The sequence below is a fragment of the Bombus vosnesenskii genome, unplaced genomic scaffold, assembly GCF_011952255.1.
Source record: "Bombus vosnesenskii isolate JDL3184/JDL3185 unplaced genomic scaffold, Bvos_JDL3184-5_v1.1 scf7180000013788, whole genome shotgun sequence".
NCBI classification, from domain to species: domain Eukaryota; kingdom Metazoa; phylum Arthropoda; class Insecta; order Hymenoptera; family Apidae; genus Bombus; species Bombus vosnesenskii.
Genome location: NW_022883218.1, coordinates 160,033 through 180,462, shown reverse-complemented (window position 1 = coordinate 180,462; position 20,430 = coordinate 160,033). Strand labels below are relative to the sequence as shown.

The following is a 20,430-nucleotide window of genomic DNA, read 5'->3' as shown; positions in this document are numbered from 1 at the left end:
GTTTTTCCATCCCGTAAGATGCAAATCCACCGGATAAATCAAAACGTAAATGAGGATTTCCTACGCTGGAAGCGCCTCTGTTCGTGGCCCGACCATTGTTTATAATCCAATTTTAATACCTTCAAAGCACCATGGGCTCTGAGACCACTCCATTAAACCCGCTTCTATGTACCTACATGTTTACGATCGATGATGCACGTGGGCGTGCAACAGAATGAAAGTACCGGTTGCAGTTTACAGCCAGCAAACCGTGATGCATCGATGGAACGAACTTTGGCAAAGTTGAGAAAACCAACGGCATTGAAACGTTCGTTCCTCGACGAAATTCGAAGTTCCAATTAAAGAAGAAAATTGAAGATTCGATGGTAGGGAATAAAAGCTTGAAATTTGTTGGAAATTATATCGGAAAAGTTAAAGTAATGAATAACGTTTATCTTGAAATAAATTGGGAATTATTTATGATTGTAAGCAGAGAGAGAAGCACTAATCAATTATTGTAAGAAATATGTAGGGCGAAACATGAAAGTTAAGAAATATGAAACCTGCGATAAGATTTTTAAAACGAATGCAAATTTTAAGAGAAAACGAAAGAATGTTAAAAATAATTTAGAAGATACGTGTCCACATGAAAATTATTTAAATTATAAGCAATTTGACTTACATCCATAGACTACTTTTGAAATATTGCTATTATAAGAATCGTGTAAAACAAAACCCAAAAGTGAAGAAGGACAAAAGTAAAAGATGTGGCAAATGGAGTGAGCAATATGGGGGTTGTTTTAGTGGCTACCCTATCTGTGCATCAAGGTTCTCGGATTCAAGTAGTGTATGCGGTCGATCACGCGTGTGGGCGTACGATAGAATAGAGGTACCGGACGCGGGTTATACGAATACCGCGCGAGCAAGCAAACGAACGGCTTGCAACGGTAAAACGTAACCGTTGTGCCCCCGACTGCGAGAGAGGCCGTCGTTGTGAGAGCGGGTTGGAGAGGGATCCCGATGATGTAAGAGAGAGGGACAGGAGGGCTCCAATGGTTGTGTGTAGTAGGGGAAATCGACGATGTAACACTGCCACATAGCGGTACAGCATCCCCACCGTTCGTAAAATCATCCTCACGGAGGTTCACGGACAGTCGTAATTCGTGGCTATCCCCGTGTACAGAGAGCTGCGCGCGATCGTTTTCTTTTTCTTTTATTTTCCTTTCTTTACCTTTCTTTCGTGTCTCGTCTCGTTCCTTTTGAATTTCTATGAAACACCGGGCGACTGGTATTATCGAGCAATAGCCTCTACTCCGAAGAACCGGTACTCACGGCCAGTAATCTTATCTATTAAAGCAGTCAATACATCGAGGACATGTTTTGTTCTATTAGCGACACGAAGTCGTGCGTCGTGGTCTTTGATCGCGATGAATCACGCGTTTTTCTCGAGACACATCCAAGCGTAGGAAGATCAGTACGACGACGACGCATCGAGCCCTCCTTGAGATCACGGAATTGGCTTGCATCCCTCCGTAGTTTGCAAGTTGACGATTCCAAGTAAAATGATGAATTCGTCGTTAATACTACTGTCTACATATGTACCCAGAGTTTTTGTTACTTATTAGAAAAAAATTGTACATAATCGGTTGCAATTTTTTATTTTAATTAATGAAATCTAGGAACTCGCAAATTGCGAGAACATCGATTGGTTTTGATAACGTTTTATTGTATAACTTGAACATTAAAATATTTTGATTTGTTTTGGACATTTTATGACACCATTACATCTTTTATCGTTTTACTACGGGTATAAACATTAAAATATTTATATACAATGTTAGATAAAAAATCTATTTACGACATACATATCTCTCTACTTTGATAAATCGCGCTGTCAAACAGCACGCAATGAATAGTTTCGTCCACGAAGATCGTAAGAAACAAAATCTTTTTTCTTCTTTCTTTTTTTTAACTTTTTGTAATGCATCGTGACCAATAGCTCGAGAACCGGTATTTTATGGTAAGGATGCTATGCATTAAATGGCTCTCGGAACGATTATTTGTTTCCTCTTACTATCTCTGATTTATATCCGTCCTCGCGTAAATGGAGCTGTAAAACGCATTCAACGATTGGAAAATCGTTTAAGTTTCACGGATAGTCGGTATATGCACACAAAACTTTTATCGATAGAATGGAAAGTATTTATTCGCGAAATTTTTATTTCCATCCAACAACGATACAAAACATGTAGGTCAAATGAAAAATATGAATTCTCTAAACAATTAAACCCGAAAAAACGTTTTTTACAATTTCATTACAGGTAATAATCCTAAATTGTTAAGCCTCGTTTATCTCTTATTTTGTAACTTATTTTATCCTTCGGTGTAAATTTATACAAGGATAAAAAATCAATACGCACATACACATTATACATCAGTGTTAAAAATAAGAGAATAAAATTACAGTTCATTCAGGCGAGATTATTTGCGTAATTCATAAATTTAGAAGAAGTGTGGTAAAAGTGACAATGTCTTTAATTTAACACAACTCTGATCAAAGCTACACTTTAATAAAGAAACTTTTAGATATTAAAAACATTACTATACAGGATCCGGCCGAATATCATGTACAAGGAGACACGACATGATTCCTCGTGGAAGAATGAGAGAAAAATATAGAATAACATTTTTTCACAAAACGCTCTGTTTACGAAAAAAGTAAATTAAAAAATTTATCAAACTCTATTTTCTTGAAAATGAATCCTTAAATGGAAATATGTTATTCTACATTTTTTACTTATTTTCACACTTATTTAGTCCTGTCCAGTCCAGAATTAACCATGTTTAAGTATATTTAATAATTTTTCAAACTCAATTTTCTCGAAAATCAAGCTGAGAACGAAAAAATTTTATTCTCATCCTTCCACAAGGAATCGCATCGTGCCGCTTTTAGCTGTTATTCGCTGTCCCTTTACATGCTCATATTTAGAAATTCATGGTAGAATTCTCTAAATAAACACAAATGTTACATATCGTTTGAAGCGATTCGTTCCCCATATTTATCTTGTCTTCAGAAAAAATGTACAATCGGAAAAAAATGTACCGAGTTTCTCAAATAACGAATCGATGCACAGAGTTGCTTTTTCGAACTCAAAATATATCGAGCTACCACCCTCTTTGTGGCAAAGGTCAATGGAAATCGAGGAAATTTCGATGGAGCGAGGCATTCTGTATAGAAAGCGAACTATGCGAGAACGATCAAGAGGAAACCACAGTGAAGAATGTTGCAACGTATAATTTCGGACATGGACCGATATTATTGATGAGTTCGATTCTTCGAATCGATCAAGAATAATATCCCAACAGTGCGGGATACGGTGTTACTAGACGGGGCGAGGGGAAATTACGACGCCCACGGCAATCAACGGTACATTGCACTTGCTGGTAATGCTCTGCACTGCGTAAGTACGTATAACAATATACGTTAAATAACAGGTTTACGTATAAACAAGCCGGAGTTCGGCAATCAAAGTGTATGCGGCAGCGTTCGAAAATTCACTCGCACCGATCGAACAGCCAAGAAATATTTGATTGCTTGTCCAGTTATTCGCATTATTTTCGTGCGACGAACACGCGCAGGAACACGTTAGGGAATTTGCATTTCACGTAAACGTCAAATGAAACACGATCAAATTGTGACAACCATAAAAAAAAAAGGAAAGCCTCAAGATATTACGGTAACCCTTTTCTGCAATAGGTAAAAAAAAAGTCGTATTTTGTAAGTTATTTTTCTATGGCTTTGTGGTACATAAAATACAAGGTACATTTTCAAATTGTTCTATTATATTTGGAAGAACAATACATTTCAGATTAAACTTTATACGTATTCGTTAAAAACCATTCATTTTCTGTATGAATTTGAAATATATTAATTTATCTATTTAGCAATACATACCAATACTAATTTCAAATAAATCCGTATCTCGTCTCGAAATTTTCAATGTCCGACGGTAAGATCGAACCGCCGAAAAACACTTGTTTCTTTGTACTTTAAGCTTGATTGACGTTCAATTCAACATGTAACTTACTGAACAAGTATCGTGGTTGGATTCAGTTGCATGCTTATGATACAGATTAATTAGAGGCCCTAAGTACAAATAAATTACGACGGGACATGTTAATACGTTTAATGAACGAGTTTCAATGAATCGGTGCAAATTAGTATAACCAAGATGTATAACAACGCGTTCGCTATGTACGATTAATTGGTGTTTTCGGTCTTGTAATTACCGTGGGTTTCGATACGGTGCTTGGGTACTGCTTGATACGCGTGTACACCTGTTATTACTGGCGTATTATCTGCGATCGTGGAAAATCGCTGTGATTTTAGGATTAATGCCCCCACCTGCACACATAGTACGGTCACACTCGGGAGAATTCGGTTAAAGATATAGCTATACGTACACGTTCTATTCCCGAGTATACATGTTTTGATACACTATATGGTTTAATACGCGTACCACTCGCTTTTATTTATTCTAAGGAATTTGTTTAGCTTGTCCATGTTGTTTTCGCAGCCACGACAACAATTTGTTTGCTCGAGCTTTTTTACAGATGTTCTCTTCGTCGAATCATTCGGACAGTCAATAAATAAAACAGTAAACTTTTGTAAAAAGTATAGAGGTGACTTTATTAAATTGAATTCAATTTCGAATTTTATCATTTTAATTCGAAATTTTTGTTTGTTAAGATTTAAATGCTTAAAGGTTTAGATATTTGAATTTGAATTTGAAATTGAAAATTTAATTTTAAATAAAAATTTGAATTTGTATTTGAATTTAAATTATTCAAATTCGGAAAGTACGTCGAGATATAAACCTTGCTGTTAGAAGAGTATCTTGTGACAGATATTTGAAAGATTTTGTAGAGCTTGGTGCCGTCAGTGGGCAACAAACAGAATCTAAACATGAACAAACAGTGCTGGAAGTGTACAGTGCAAGGTAATGCAGTTCATGAGAAGCAGGGCCTACCTGATCAACCGCTGATAACTTAGAAATGCAACATCTGCATTGTTCTAAATTCAAACCGTCATTTACCAATTGTGTGTGAACCAAGCTTATATTATTTAAATTAATTAGAAAATTTAAACGATCATATTCTTAAATACTATTCGACCTATTTAGTGAATGAAAAAAAGAAAAAGGGAGGATTCAAAGAAAGAAATTCGCACTTTTATAACATGTACGTTAATTACATCTTATGACAGATGAAGGTACAATTTCACAAACAAACAATCACGATTAATTAGCCCAAATTTGTAAACATGTTGTCCCAAGATTAAGCGAGTGGGTAATCTTTTATGGTTCTGCTTTCTATTTATACTTCCGAGAAGGGTAATCGCTCTATTTTCAGTCATAGTTTTTTACAGCAAGTATTTATCTTATTGAAAAACTAATGAGGCAATCATTATTAAACGAAGAACGTGTAAAATGGAAGAGCTGAATGTTTTGAGTGTCGTAAAATATAATTTGGAGTTTGATACGCGTACACAAAACTGTGATAACAGATGGTTCTACGAAATAAATAAATGAATTTATGTTCTAATGAATCTAATGTTCAGATACGTAGGCAAATGTATTAATTGACATAATTTGATCACGAGTTTTCACGATCTTGTGAAATACTTACTACATCGTAATAGTAAGAAAGAAATACTGATCTTCTTCAGAAAACTTTTTAATTTCTCTATTCTTTCTGCCGTATCATAATACGTTCTTTATTACATAATTGGATTTTCATTAACTATAATGTTGTATGCTGCCAATGAACTTTTATAGCAAACCTATTTCTATATTGTAAATTTTATATAATATCGCTGCTACAACAATGATGTAATTCAAAAAATACAATTTCAGGAAACACAGGTTTGCATGAGTTATTACATTTTTGCGAGAATATCATATTAAAATGTCAAATTAGCATAATAAGGTATGGAACTTACGTAAAAGGATTCTAATATTTTCATTCAGTTCATTAATTCGCGTCTGTCTTTAAAACTATCCCTATACTAAGTTATGACCCTCTTGATGCGATTTTATATACATTTATAACTATAAAACTTGAACTTAAAACTTAAAAAGCTAAAAATATGAACAAGAAAGTTTAAGTGAACTAAAATAATTAAAAACTCAGCATTTCACAACGCAAGTGCAATTATAATTAAACAGCAGTAAGATTTTCTGGATGTTAGAAACACAAAAAAAAATGCAACGAAAGAAGAGAAGTTACAATGGAAGAAAATGAAGAGTATTCAAGAGAATTAATCGAGATTGTGCGTGGAAACGTAAAATCGTTTATCGGTAGTCCCTTAAGATTGCAAAGCTTAGTCACAGAAATTGTTCCTCATTCTGTCTTGATCTTCGGTTACGCTTGCGCTAAAGCAACTGGTACTTAGCGCGTCTCTGTATAAAAGCGGCCACTTGTTGAACGACTTGCATTCCACCGATTCTCCTCAACCGTGAATATATCTATTTTTCGGGGTACGGAAAATCATTTTTCGTGTCGTCTGCAAAGTGATTGCTGTCTAGCAAAGTTCAAAAAGTTCATCTTTTCGCAACCCTTTCGATCGTGCTGAATCTTGCTGCTCCTACTCGTCGTGGTCGAAGCTTCAAAGAAAAGGTAGGATTTTTATATAAATTACGTGATAATGTTAAAGTTTCGATTTTGTATATGTTCATTGCGTTGAAGAAGTTTCTGATAATGTTCAGAAATAATTTTAGTAAGCTATTGCTGTTCATAGGTAAAAGAAGTTTCGAAGCAAACTCGAATTTTAGTTCGAGTTCTGATGTTTCCTCGATATTTTAAAAATTTCAAAGGGAATTTAACGAATAATTGATTAGATATCTTACATAGATGTCAAAGTATGCATTCGTGCAAGAACATGACATATTCCAGTTTGTACATTCGACGAAAATTATTCCAGTGCTTTCCTAAATTTTTCTCGCATATAAAAGATGAAGATCATTTGAAAGAATTCTGAAGTTTGAAGATTGCATTCTATAACACGTGATTCATTGAAGTATTGGCTCATAATTTTTCATAATTCCTATTGACATTAAAAAATTTTAACAACTCTATCTTTCAGGAAATAATCAGGAATAATAAATATTAAATATGATTAAGAATAAGTTGTTATCTTTTAAATCGATGTTCCAACGAATCCACTCTTTAATTGCATCAATTACATTTCTGTGATTAAATGATCCAAATAATTGTTTTGAGGACGCAATATTAAAATTGTTTCTAATAAATTCAATGTATCAGGCCCGTGTATGTTAATGAAACGGTTTTCGTTGGTCAAGTTGGTTATCGGTAGGGTCAGAACACGTTTTCATCAGATTAATTCTTCGTTCGTGATAAAAACTCCGAATCGGTATCAAGTACCGGTGGCTCGCATCATACGTAAGCAGTCGGCATCACTGATAAATCCTTCGAATCGCGCACGAATACTGAAAGCTACGGGAAATTACAAAAGTCGGAAACGGAAACGGTGGAAGGACGAGCTTTTAATATCGTCGAGCGTCATTCTGGCTCAAGCTCGAGATCCTTGTGACTACCGATGTTCGATTTTCCATTTTGCATCCGGATGGGCCGAGATCTTTTATTTTCTTGTTTGTAATCGGTGGGTGATAACGCCTTGATCGTTCCTTTCTCTAAATCCTCATAAAATTGTGATGCTATTGTCGACTGTCTGAATAAAGAATATCGCAAAGACGCGCTATCGATCGGTTGCTTATTAAGGAGAAAAATTAAAAGATATTTGTCATTCAGAGCCGAGCTTAATTTTTTTAATTATTTCATTATATTCGAGTCAATGCCAAGGTGAAGTGAAAACAAAAGAACTAATTTAAATATTTAGAAAAATTTATATGCATACACATTATCAGTTCAAATTATTGTCGGCTACTGTACAGTTTATGAATATGAAGTTTAAAGCACGCAAATTTGGCTATCTTGACCAGTCGGCCAAATCTGCCATCCAAACTTCTCGGTCTACGTCTTAGAAAACACAAACAGTACTGGATTTCCATGATACTCGTGAGCGGAATCCCCTGTTACTCAAAACAAGATTAAGTAATATATGTCCACTTGACTTAAACTCACTCGAAACACCTTAATGTCTGCTCGCGCGACATGATTTTATCAATTAAATTAGAACCATACCAACGATAAAAATATAGAACTTGTACACTCCTCGCCAAAAACCACTCCTGACCCAGGTATGCTATCTTTAATTTCTGAATGACGCGTGTAAAGTTTTTCGTCTGCAATGTATAACATCAAAACATTATGAGCTTAGAATATGCGGTTCGTTGCAAATAATTAAAAATATTATGAGGTTTAATGTGTAACAAAAAAAATTGTTTTATTTTAAGAACGAAATGATAGCACATGTACAATAAGAAAATAATAATCAACATAAATTGTAACTAACAATAATTATTTATCAAACATATGTACTTATTTAATAATGAGTACATCCCTCTTTATTTTCTATTACTTCCATTGTACGATTTGGTATCGATTTATATAGTTTCTGGATATAATTTTGACTTAACGTATCCCATTCACATACAATTGCATTTTTTAATTCTTGTACGTGTCGATATTGCTTTCCATTCGCGTATACGCCGTGAACAAGTTCTGCCCAGCAATTTTCAATAATATTAAGGTCCAGGGAGCGTGCAGGCCACGGCAAAATAGATATATTATTTTTATTAAAATATGATTGGACCAATATTGATGTGTGTACAGATGCATTATCTTGGTGAAAGGTGTAATCAGATCCAAAAATGCGTCCTGCATGATTATTTATTTATTCTTTGATTAAATTTATGTATCGGACACTGTACATTCTCCCATTCATGAACTTGATACTTGTCTTGCCGAAATAACCGATGCCGGCTCAAACTATCACGCTGCCTCCTCCCATTTGTAGTCGAATTGCCGAAATTGTCTGTTTTCTTATGTCATGAAAATAATATTGAAACCCATCAGCACCATCCAAGTTGAATCCTTTTTCGTCTGAAAATAGTACCCTTCTCCATTTCTTTTTCCAATGCACCCTTTCTTTTGCAAAGCGTAAACGTTCTACTTTATGTTCCATTGTTGACGAAGGTTTCTTTTTCAATTTTGGCCTCTTAATATTTTTGCAGGATAGTAGAACTCGACGAACACTTGAAACATTGGCACTAACACTAGATTTTTCCATTATTTGCTTCGTTAATTGTTTGTGTTAACTGCGAGTTGGAAACGCGAAATTGCTCGCTTGTCACGATCGGATAACGATGACAGCCGACAAGTACTTTTCTTTTTGTCATAACGTTCAACATTTTCAAAGAAATTGTGTATTACTTTATGACTTCATCTTATTACTTTCGATATTTTTGTTACTGACAACTGTTGCTGTTTTAGTTCAAGAATTTGCTTTTTTTCAGACTCGTTTAATTTTTATCCACGCCCCATACTTACAAACTTATATAATATTGTACTGTAATCTTTACTCGTTGATAGATCATGAACTACTGAGCAATTTCTAAACATATTAACAGAGTGTGCTATCATTTCGTTCTCAAAATAAAACAATTTTTTTGTTCTACACACTAAATCTCATAATATTTTTAATTATTTTCAACGAACCGCATATTCTGAGCTCATAATGTTTTGATATTATACGTTACAGATGAAGAACTTTACACGCGTCACTGAGAAATTAAAGATAGCACACCTGGGCTATCTTTTTGGCGAGGAGTGTACCAAACAAATTGACACGAAATATATACTAGTACGAAAAACACGCGTGAAATGTGAAACATGCAAGAAGAAAAACAAGTTTTCATTTATATATTTTACAAAAATTCGATGAAATCCTCAAACTACTAAATCATTTTGTTATCTAAACCTGTAAAATCTTTTCTATAAATCTAAAAAAATTACAAATTGATCATTTTGATCTATTTAGTGGTTCTGGTAGTGTTAATTGAATTACTACACAACACTACTGTAATCAGAAGAAAAATATTCGATTAAATATGCGAATTAATCGAAATTTTGTTTTAAAAGAAAAAAGAACGATTGCACGATCGAAAAGATGCGAAGAGAAGGTCAGTCATCAGATAGTTTAATCCAGGAAAGCATACGATCTAGTTCTAGGCCTTGTGACACTAGCCTAATAAGCTCTGGGCCCATGTGACAAGCGATCGATGATGAATCCGTACAAATCATTTGCGAGTACCTATCGTAGCGTTAAAATTCGATGCTAGGTCAACACGCATAGGGCAGCTAAGCGTATCTACTCGGCACGTTCGTTCAAATCCGCTGCGCCGTTGCGCTAAGCTTCCGCGAAACGCGTGGCAAGTTCCCTGATATTACTATCCAACACGGTGAACAATTAATTATAAACGTCGACACATGCGCCTGCTACGGTGCCATCGAAATTTTGAGATTTGGCTGTTGTGAGGATCAACGGTGAGCGAGTTGATCCTCGTACTACTTTCTCAACAAAATATTTTATGTGAAAATCCTTAGTGCTCTTTGAGTGTTGTTTCCATTCGAGTCTTATTCCAATCTTGATAGTGATGATAGTTCGATAGCTTATTCCATGTAAAACAAAAGAAAAATGTATTGTGATTTTCTTTTGCTTTCGTTCACGTACTATTATATATTACATCCTCGTTTATCAGAACACCGATTAATGATCAATTATCGGAACATTGATCGATAAAAGATTTGGAGATGGTATTGTGTAAGAAAGATTGGCAAACAAGAATTGAAATTGAGAGAAATGGTTACAGTTTGATTGAAAAATATTCTTGCGTGTTCGATATGAGTATTTAAGAAATAATTCAAAAAATAAATTATCTTTTCTCATTTGAAAACAAAGTTATTCGAATTACCTGAGAAATTTGATTATTCGAATTGCGTATATTAGTATTAATTTGGATAATCAAGATTCTATTGTATTCATTACTTTTACAGGGTTGTGTATTATAGTGTGTCGATTCATTTGGTTGCAGATAATATGAATCTAGAGGAGTACCGCAAGCATGGTGAGTAAAAAACATTTACTTTCATTCTAATGTGCGTAAAATAGTAAATATCCAAGTATTTACTGATTAATTCGTTTTAATCTGCGTGGCGTATACGTGATAGTAATAAAATAATAGCCCGTTATATACCGTTACATGTAGGTATTTATGGTTCTTGGGAATATTTGCACATGTCGTACTCTTATCACACGATCAAATACTCACGCGTGAAACGAGAAACTTACAACGAGCGATCGAATAAGATTCTAAGCATTAAAACGATACCAATAAAGAGGAATCACCGTAGGGGAGAGTAAGTCTATGGGATCTTTATAGATTCGATACTGTTTCCAATACGCTAGGTTCCGCCTTTACAATCTAAATCTCTGAATCCTAGGCAAAGCATCCGTATGAGATTTCCCTTTTCCTTAAATCCAATTTCGTACGAAAAATCGATCTCGCTGTCTTCGTCTCCCTTGTTATCTATTGATTGTTTCAAAGGCCAACTGACTTTTATAGCAATCTATATCACAACTTGATTCTAAATTTTGTACAAATTTAAGGTGTTGCCAATTTATCTTGTGAAGAGAGTTACACGGTATATAAATCGTTTAACGTTTAAGAATTGCTAAAGCTTGTATGTCGGAGCCTGATTGACCTGCGACTTTTAGAAACCGTTAAATAACACGAATCGAATCCTATCGTGAAGCGTAATGTACATCAGAGAAGCGAATTGGGAAAGAAACAGAGCTGTTATTCGGGAAAACGGTTTCGTCTGTACAAGTATTTTCCCAATATACTTAAGATCGAGTCCCCTAAATAAAGAAAACTAAAGATAATCGGTTTAGAGATTTCCACCGGGGCTTAATAATTGATTTTCCCAAGAGGCAGTTGTCGTCGAACTTTCGCAATGTAACAAAACGCTTTGAAACGTAACAAAAGTTTAAAATCCATCGAACAAGTAACTAAAAATCTTAGGAATATAATCTTGAAATTTAATGTAAATCCAAAAAAGCAGGAAAGAATACCAAACTATATCGCGCTAATGATACTTCATTGAATCCATAAATTTATATTGAAAAAGCAATTTTTATATCGACCTCATCGCGATTGTTAGGAAAAGAAATGGTGGATTACATTGCCGATTATCTGGAAAATATTCGATCTCGACGCGTTTACCCGGCGGTTTCTCCCGGTTACCTGAGGAACGTTTTGCCTACATCCGCACCTGTGAATGGCGAACCTTGGGAGGATATATTCGCGGACATCGAAAGGTGCATCATGCCAGGAGTAACGCATTGGCAGAGTCCACATATGCACGCCTATTTTCCAGCTCTTAATTCACCTGCAAGTCTGCTAGCCGATATGCTGGCCGACGCAATCAATTGTCTTGGATTTACTTGGGTAAGAACAATAATGTGAATATCGCACACGTGTAGAGTGAAATGGTTTAGTTTATTATGCTTTCTCTTGTTCGGCTTAAAACTTCTGTCATGTGTGATGTATTTAACGATATTATATTAGAAACACTTTTCAATAGTACGAGTTAAGTACTGGAAAGAGAGCATTGAAATCGATTATATTAAGATCTTCCATGATGGCTGTATATAATGAACTTCGTTTCGGATTAGTAGCTTTCTCACAAGCCAAGTTCGGAAGTTACCGTATTGAAATTCGACGTTTTGTCTGGTACTGTTAATATGAGCTCCCATTGTCAGTTCTTGCTAAAAGATCTTGTATTTAGTTTCGTACCTGTGAAACTTGACGTTATCTATGAACGCAGTGTTCTTTAGAATCTCACGCGTGTGTTAAAAAAATAATTGAGTCGTAATATATATTATATATAGTCGTAATATATTTTAGTCGTCTATACGTCTATTAAAACTTCCTATAAATAATAATTACAAATAATTTAAATGTCAAATTGAACACTTTCGATACGAGAAGTTTGGAAATTTAGCTGAATATATTATTATAAACATACTCCAATATATTATGATATAACTATACAAGGTACAAAATTTCCATTTTCCCAATCGTGAAATTTATTTGCGTACTTTAAAAAGTGTGTTTTGTAAAATGTATTTTATGTTCGCCTACTTTAAAAGGCTTCGAGTCCTGCGTGTACAGAACTCGAGACAATCGTAATGAACTGGCTCGGGAAAATGATTGGCCTGCCAGATAAATTCTTACATTGTCCTGGAGGATCCGGAGGTGGTGGCGTGATACAAACAACCGCATCCGAAGCCACTCTCGTTTGCTTACTCGCAGCGAGAACCCGAGCAATTAGAGACGTGCAACAAAATGAACCGGATCGTTTGCCTGCTGAGATTAATTCGCGTCTTGTCGCGTATTGCTCCGACCAGGTACGTACTTTCGTTTTAAATCTTTTCCTAACACGAACTTATTTTCCTAAGAGTACTTTGAATATCTTTACTCTCTTGTGAATTTATTCTTATAACCCAAATGGTTTCCATTTCATAATTATTACGTATTTATCTATGTCCCATTCTTTTTATTTTTTTTTTTTTTTAATCACTGAACATCATTCTACTTTCATTGTACGTTATTCTGTCATCGTCGCCTTTTAAATATTTGAAGACGTGATGTAAAAGAAATCTTACTTTCTGTGATGTAAATGTCATATAGGCTCATTCCAGTGTAGAAAAAGCTGGATTAATAGGATTAGTTCGAATGAAGTACATCGAATCTGACAATGAGCTGAGTATGAGAGGAGAGGCTTTGCTCGAAGCAATAACGCACGACAGAGCTGCGGGATTACTTCCCTTTTTTGTAAGTATCGTTGCTCGTGTTTACGAAAAGTATTTCGGTGTTAAAAATAAAAATTTGGTTCGAAATAAATATCTATCTTTGACACATCTATTTCAAGCAACTTGAACATAATTTTAATTAGAGATTCCTTCAATCTAAGTAGTTCAGCGTGATATTCTTTAAGAAAACATATATATATATATATATATATATATATATATAATAGGCTAACAGTGGAAAACCTAAGGATATTATATAATATCGTATTAAACCGAGAAGCGATTCACGAGAAAATATTTGTTCTCTTTGTTTCCAATTAACATTATGAAGGTGAATAATGATACTGCAGTAGAAAATAATCGAGACGTCAATTAAGCTTGCCAGATTTGTTAGTAGTTGGAGAATGAGGTGGACATGACGTAGCAAGGCGGATTGTATCTCTCCTAGTTGGTCCCTAAGGACATCGACATAAAACAGTCTTTCATTTTTCAATACAGTAAACCCAATGTACGGGAAAGTAGATTCTATTACGACGCTGTAGCTATTCAAAAAGGAAATTTCAGAAGATACTAAAACTCGTAATAAGCTTCATCGATAAACTGATTTTTAGAACTACATAAAATAAAAATCTATATTACATTATAAATCGATTTAAAAGTCAAATTTGTTTAACGTGTTTTTTTCATTATCAAGGTTTGCGCTACTTTGGGTACAACGGGTGCCTGTGCTTTCGATAATCTCAAAGAAGTTGGTCTTGTGTGTAAGTAAACTAAATCGAGTGAAAAATGAAGTTACTAAACGTTCGTGCGATACACATTAGAAAGATACATAGTGTTTTATTTCAAAATTAAATAGACAGATAATTCTGGTAATACGAGATTGGTTGAGAACGTATTGAATTTTAAAATGATTCTCTATAAACGATAATAACATAATAAATTCATACTTTTTTCTATAGTCTTCAAGTATATAAATTAAATGTTCACCTACGAAAGTAAGTTAATTATTATTATAATATAATCTCGATCAGTTTAATTCATAAATTAAACGCTCCGAAACTGTAAAATCGTGAATTAATTTTCATTCGTGATTTAAACCCTGTTCGATTCGAATCATCAACATTTAGGTTCATTGTAGGTGAACAGAATGGACTCTGGTTGCACGTGGATGCAGCTTACGCAGGCAGTGCATTCGTGTGCCCTGAATTTCGCGGCTGGCTTCAAGGAATAGAATATGCCGATTCCATTGCATTTAATCCTAGTAAATGGCTCATGGTGCATTTTGATTGCACCGCTATGTGGTGAGTTATATACAAACATCTGAATTTTACTTCGATGACAATTATTCGTTCACTGTTCTTAATAGAAGTAAAAAAAAATGAACATCAAATTTAAAGAAGCACATAAGAAAGGAAATTTGTAAATCTGCAAATCATTATAGATCCGATAAATTCATAACCCCGAATGATTATTGGCTTTTGTCTCTTTTCTCATGGCTTATAGATTGAACAGCGGATGCAGAATGAGTTTTTTCATTCTTCCTGCAATTTCCGTCGACTCGTTCGATTAACCCGGCATAAATCACAACCTTTAAGATTGATATTTGAAAGCCTGTTAAAGTTGATAGTGCGAGGAAAAATTGCTGCCAAGAATTTAATGCTTTATAAAACTTGCTCGTGGTTGAATGTATTTCACAATTAAAACAATCCTTTTGCCGGAATATTTCTTGTAAAGTTTCTTTTATTATAGTTATATTCGATAGTAGGTATATTCAATTAAAATTCAATAACGACAAATATGTAAACCTGCCCGATTAAATATTAGTAATCCGAATCGTTCAAATGAATTGCGATATAATAAGTGATGTTTATATGCTGTATCGCGACCAATTGAAATAAATAAAATTCTGAGGAAATATATAATTCGTAGAGAAACTATAAATCAAAGATGTGTATTGGTTGTAAAAATTAATTGGGAATAACTCTTTTAGGGTGAAAAGTAGCCAAGCATTGCACAGAACCTTTAACGTGGATCCGTTGTATTTGAAGCATGAAAACTCAGGTAACGATGCAGCTACACAACTTTTGTATCACGTTTAATATAACCTCTTCAATTCAGTCGATTAAAATATTCGATTAAACAAAATATCTTATTTATTATTTATTTTATCTTATTTTTTATTTTATATTTTATATTTTATATTTTATCTTATTTATTATTTTATCTTATTTATCTTATTTATTTGCAGGGCTTGCTATCGATTACATGGTAAGTAATCAATATATTCTATAAATACTGTTAGTTTTACCGATGAAATTAATTCACGACATTCATGCGTTATTCTTTGTTTATAATTTTAGCACTGGCAAATCCCATTGTCAAAGAGATTCAGAGCGCTGAAATTGTGGTTCGTCATTAGAAATTACGGAATCACCGGTCTTCAGAAGCATATTCGCGAGGTTTCTATTACATCATACTTCTTATGTGTTAAAAAGCTGCGTGTACAATATACAAAAATGTTTCTGCAATCTTTCTTCGCATAAATCCTTAGATAATTGTGCTTTTGCGTAAAAAAATTATTCAGTATCGTTATTAATAATTATATAAAAAATATATTTCATATTTCTTATATAACTAGTCACAGATCACTATTACCTCTAAAAGACAATGTTCTAACTTCAAGTGATTATGGATATTAACTTATGTTATGTTCTTTAATAATATTGGTCAACGAAGTTGCATCGCAGGATTTTATTACAAATGCATTCTGTTACGTAGGCAATGTTTAGAGTTAAATTTATTTCTCTATAATTTTGCTCTAATACGAATTTCAGGGCGTTAGACTGGCACAAAAATTTGAAGCACTCGTTTTAGCAGACGCGCGCTTCGAAATTCCAGCAACAAGGCATCTAGGACTTGTAGTGTTTCGTCTTCGTGGAGAAAATAATTTAACAGAACGTTTATTGAAAAAGATGAATTCGAGGGGCCGTGTTCATTGCGTACCAGCTGCTTTGCATGGAAAATACGTGATTCGATTTACGGTCACTTCGACTAAGTAAGTCAACATTTATTAGAAATTCATTGTTTCGTGGCAGGTAATGATTCTTAGAAAATGAGTTTCGTAAAAAATTCTGCGAATCGACAAATTATCGAAATGTTGGAAAACGTTGTTTTTTAAAAAATAATTCTGACTAAAGATTTGTTGAGCTTTGATTATAATTTTAGCACCACCAATGAAGATATCTTAAGAGACTGGGCCGAGATACGAAATACAGCAAACGAAATTTTAGGAGATACCACAACTTCTCCTGTACGAGCGAAAGTTCCACTTGCAGGTAACGCAGAAACGAACGGTAGATCGACTGACTTTATACAAACAATCTCGTGCAATTTTTAAAGTATTGAGGTAAACATTGCTTGCAAATTTTGTATGCCGCTCAAGCACTCATCGAGCGTAAGCTTGTTCTTTATTAAACATTCTGTTTCAGATTTTCTAAATAGATGGAGTTTCGTGCTTTCTTTTTTTCTTTCTGTTCGTAAAAATTCAAATCATTCCAGTTTTATACAGAAAGAGATCTTAAGTTTACTAAATGAAAAAGTATTACTAGAATAAATTTTTACTAGCCCATTAAATGTTTATGAAACGGGTGGTGTATGGAATTATTACTGAAGTATACGATTAACATTATTAACGTATACAGTTAGTATTGGATATTAAACAGTATATCATATTATACATAAATATACATATACAACAGGATTGATCATTTGTAAAGATTCAAGATGATTCTTTCCTTGTGACCTTTTTTTTTAATTATTTATGTAGCGAATGTTATTTATGTAGCGTTATTAGAGTTTCATTTTCATTGTTTATATGCCAATACTTTTTTGCTCAAAATTACACCAAATAATTTGTATTTTTAATTACACCAAATAATAAGAAACAGTTTTATTTCTAATCACTTGGTTTTGATTTTCTTTCTCCTTTTTTTATACGAATGCATGTCTATAATTTTTGGAATGCAGAAAGCTCAGGTAAGACGAGTTATCAATACTTGTGATTTTATATTTTTTATTCTGCTTTTATCCTTTAAAGATATTAAAGTTAATATCAAAGTTACTGGGATAATTGGAGTAAGTAATAAATGGGACTTTTAATTTTCAGACACTCGAGAGAAGAATGAAAATTTTGGTTCAAGTTTGTTGTTGGCTAATTCTCCAATGTCACCAAAAATTGTGAATGGCAGCTTCGCTGCAATATACGATACTGCGGATGTATTCGAAGAATGCACGAAAGCGTTTGGTCAACTACGACTCGAAGCTAGAGATAGTCCAGGTAAATAAAAAATTACAACGAATAAAGTAGGAAAAAGCAAAGTATATCTTAATTTTAAGCTATGCGGCGCCGGATTCGAGGAATATTGATGTCAGGAAAACAATTCTCTTTAGATTCCCGCATGGATCTCGTACAGGTAAGCGTAATATAAATTACCTTCTACAATGTTTTAAAATTACCGATGCATATTTTTATATTTCCATTGCTACATATTTTAGGGATACGTTAGCTGTCGTCCAGCTAGAGAAATGGCGTCGGAATTGCCATTGCAAGAGGACGAAGATTTTGGAACTAGTGAAATCTCTGACGCTAATCAATCCAAAAATGGCAAGTAATATTAGTAATAACAACAATAATATTAAACTCGAATTAGAATTCTTAATTGCATATGACGAATGATTCCAAGATATTCCAAGAATATTTTAATATTCGTTATCTGAAGAACATGCGGAATATCGAGTACAAACCAAAAAGATAAATCGACATATAATTTCGAAATGTCCTAAATAAGCTAAAATCATTTTCAAAAGTTGGTAATTTAATTACGAAAAGAAATGAATGGGTTGAATCAATCAATGATTTTAAGTCTATAGTTCTTCTTTGCAGAAGGTAAATAAAATACAGCATAAAATTATTGTTAATTCCCTTACTGAGTCGAAAGAGAACTGAAACTTAAAGTTTCGAAAGCTAGGGTTTTATATGATATGAATTCTAAAAAACGCTGCCTTCAAGATCGATCGAACTTTAAAGCTTCGAAGATTCAAACTTTATACACCACTAATTTTCCTATTTTATATAACCAGATGATCCTGGTGAATGTTCAACCAACCAACAAGAGGCGGATGTTTCCGGAAACATAGACAAATCGTTAAGAAGACAAATTTCTAATACTCGCCCAAATTACGTTGTGAATGGCTCGGTAAAGATCGGTTCTCAAGACTGCTCGAACACTCTAACGTCCATAATGTCTGCCGAAAGTAATCTGCCGAGAAGTGAAACAATAGCTGCGATCGGTCATCGTCCATATAGCGGCGATTTGTCATCTATGCAGGGCCACAATGAGAATTCTGATGAAGGAAACGAAGGCAGCGTGGGGAACGCAGCTGTATGCAGAAAATGTGGCCATTGCATGAAGAAGGAATAGAGTTATATTGTGACAGTTCCCGACTGTGTGTACTCCTTCGATGTCGTCGATGGATTCTATGTTGTTCAGATTTAAGCGTGGTGCCTCGCAGGGCTCGCGACAAATTGTTGAAGAGAAAGTACATAATCAGCTACGATATTAAATCTGAATTTACCGTCTAAAAATTACCCTCTATTTAATTAACTTCCCTATCCCGTTTCTTTTAAGAATATTTAGAATATTATACTAGGAATATTTTAAGGATATTATAATACTATGGTTTATTTTCTCTCGACAAAGTTGTAAGAATGATAGAATTTTTGTCTTGAGCAAGTCAGAGTATATTTTAAATCAGAGAAACGGATGTGTGAAAATTTATTAAATTCTTGGGATTGTTCATAGTATTTTTAACGGTGGATATATTCTGTGTTATGTATGATATATTATGTTTGATGGGATTGGAATATCATTATTTACCATGAATTTCTGCTAAACATTGAAACGCAAAATTGAAGCAAATATCGTGTACTGTATACTGCAATAACCAATTCGAAAAAGGAACGAGGAAACAACGTGAAAAGAAAATTTAACGGCATAAATTTTGTTGTAAATTCTAACAGAACAATTCTGATCCAATGTTTCTGATCTGGAAAAAGAGCAGGGAATAGGATCTAACAAAACATTTCAAAAACCAAATCCAATGACATAAAAATTTTATTGCGAATTTGAATACAACGATGACGGATCTGACCAATCTAGGCCACGGTTATGTTTTGTTTTCCAATCTCTGGAAAAACATATCTCAAACACAATTCGGCCTATTGTGAATGATAATTCTTTTTAACAGTTCCGTACTTTTATAATTCTCTCATCGTTAATAATGATTTAGATGACGAAAATATCGCTTCGATATTATATATTAACACGGTTTCCTTTTTTTTTTTTTCAAACGACATAAAGAGAAGAGGAAGAATATATGTACACATAAATGTATATTTTCATTGAGATATGTTAAGAAAGTATCGCACCTGATACTCTGTTACATATCGCGCTAACAATTAAATCTCGAGGGCATAACGTACTCGTAGAATCTGTGTCTCCACACACCATCTCTAATCGGCTTAACAATCATTA

The 20,430-nt window shown here is 33.9% G+C and overlaps 1 protein-coding gene across 7 annotated transcripts; it reads left to right on the top strand.

The window, feature by feature from the left end:
* Positions 1-6,470: 6,470 nt before the first annotated feature.
* LOC117238954 (histidine decarboxylase) lies at positions 6,471-19,481 on the top strand. 7 transcript variants are annotated; one of them, XM_033504171.1, is made up of 18 exons: positions 10,296-10,506; positions 11,017-11,087; positions 12,184-12,470; positions 13,175-13,432; positions 13,716-13,859; positions 14,532-14,598; positions 14,976-15,138; positions 15,828-15,898; positions 16,086-16,105; positions 16,198-16,296; positions 16,672-16,892; positions 17,063-17,172; positions 17,864-17,872; positions 18,003-18,173; positions 18,287-18,309; positions 18,392-18,500; positions 18,977-19,330; positions 19,362-19,481. In XM_033504171.1, exons 2-17 carry the CDS (start codon positions 11,060-11,062, stop codon positions 19,315-19,317), a joined length of 2,121 nt encoding a protein of 706 aa, XP_033360062.1. In that variant the 5' UTR covers positions 10,296-10,506; positions 11,017-11,059; the 3' UTR covers positions 19,318-19,330; positions 19,362-19,481. The 7 variants fall into 7 exon arrangements, with proteins under 7 accessions (XP_033360060.1, XP_033360059.1, XP_033360062.1 ...); XM_033504169.1 differs by lacking the exons at positions 10,296-10,506; positions 19,362-19,481 and adding an exon at positions 6,471-6,657 and having other exon boundaries at positions 11,055-11,087; positions 18,233-18,309; positions 18,977-19,317; XM_033504168.1 differs by lacking the exons at positions 10,296-10,506; positions 19,362-19,481 and adding an exon at positions 6,471-6,657 and having other exon boundaries at positions 18,233-18,309; positions 18,977-19,317.
* The last annotated feature ends 949 nt before the right edge of the window (positions 19,482-20,430 follow it).

Bases quoted from the DNA above. Each gene is read 5' to 3' on its own strand.
- LOC117238954 (XM_033504167.1), top strand. From the start codon at position 11,060: ATGAATCTAGAGGAGTACCGCAAGCATG. The intron at 13,860-14,531 runs GTAAGTATCGTT...TTCATTATCAAG, and splicing joins CGGGATTACTTCCCTTTTTT to GTTTGCGCTACTTTGGGTAC. The intron at 15,899-16,085 runs GTAACGATGCAG...ATTTATTTGCAG, and splicing joins TTTGAAGCATGAAAACTCAG to GGCTTGCTATCGATTACATG.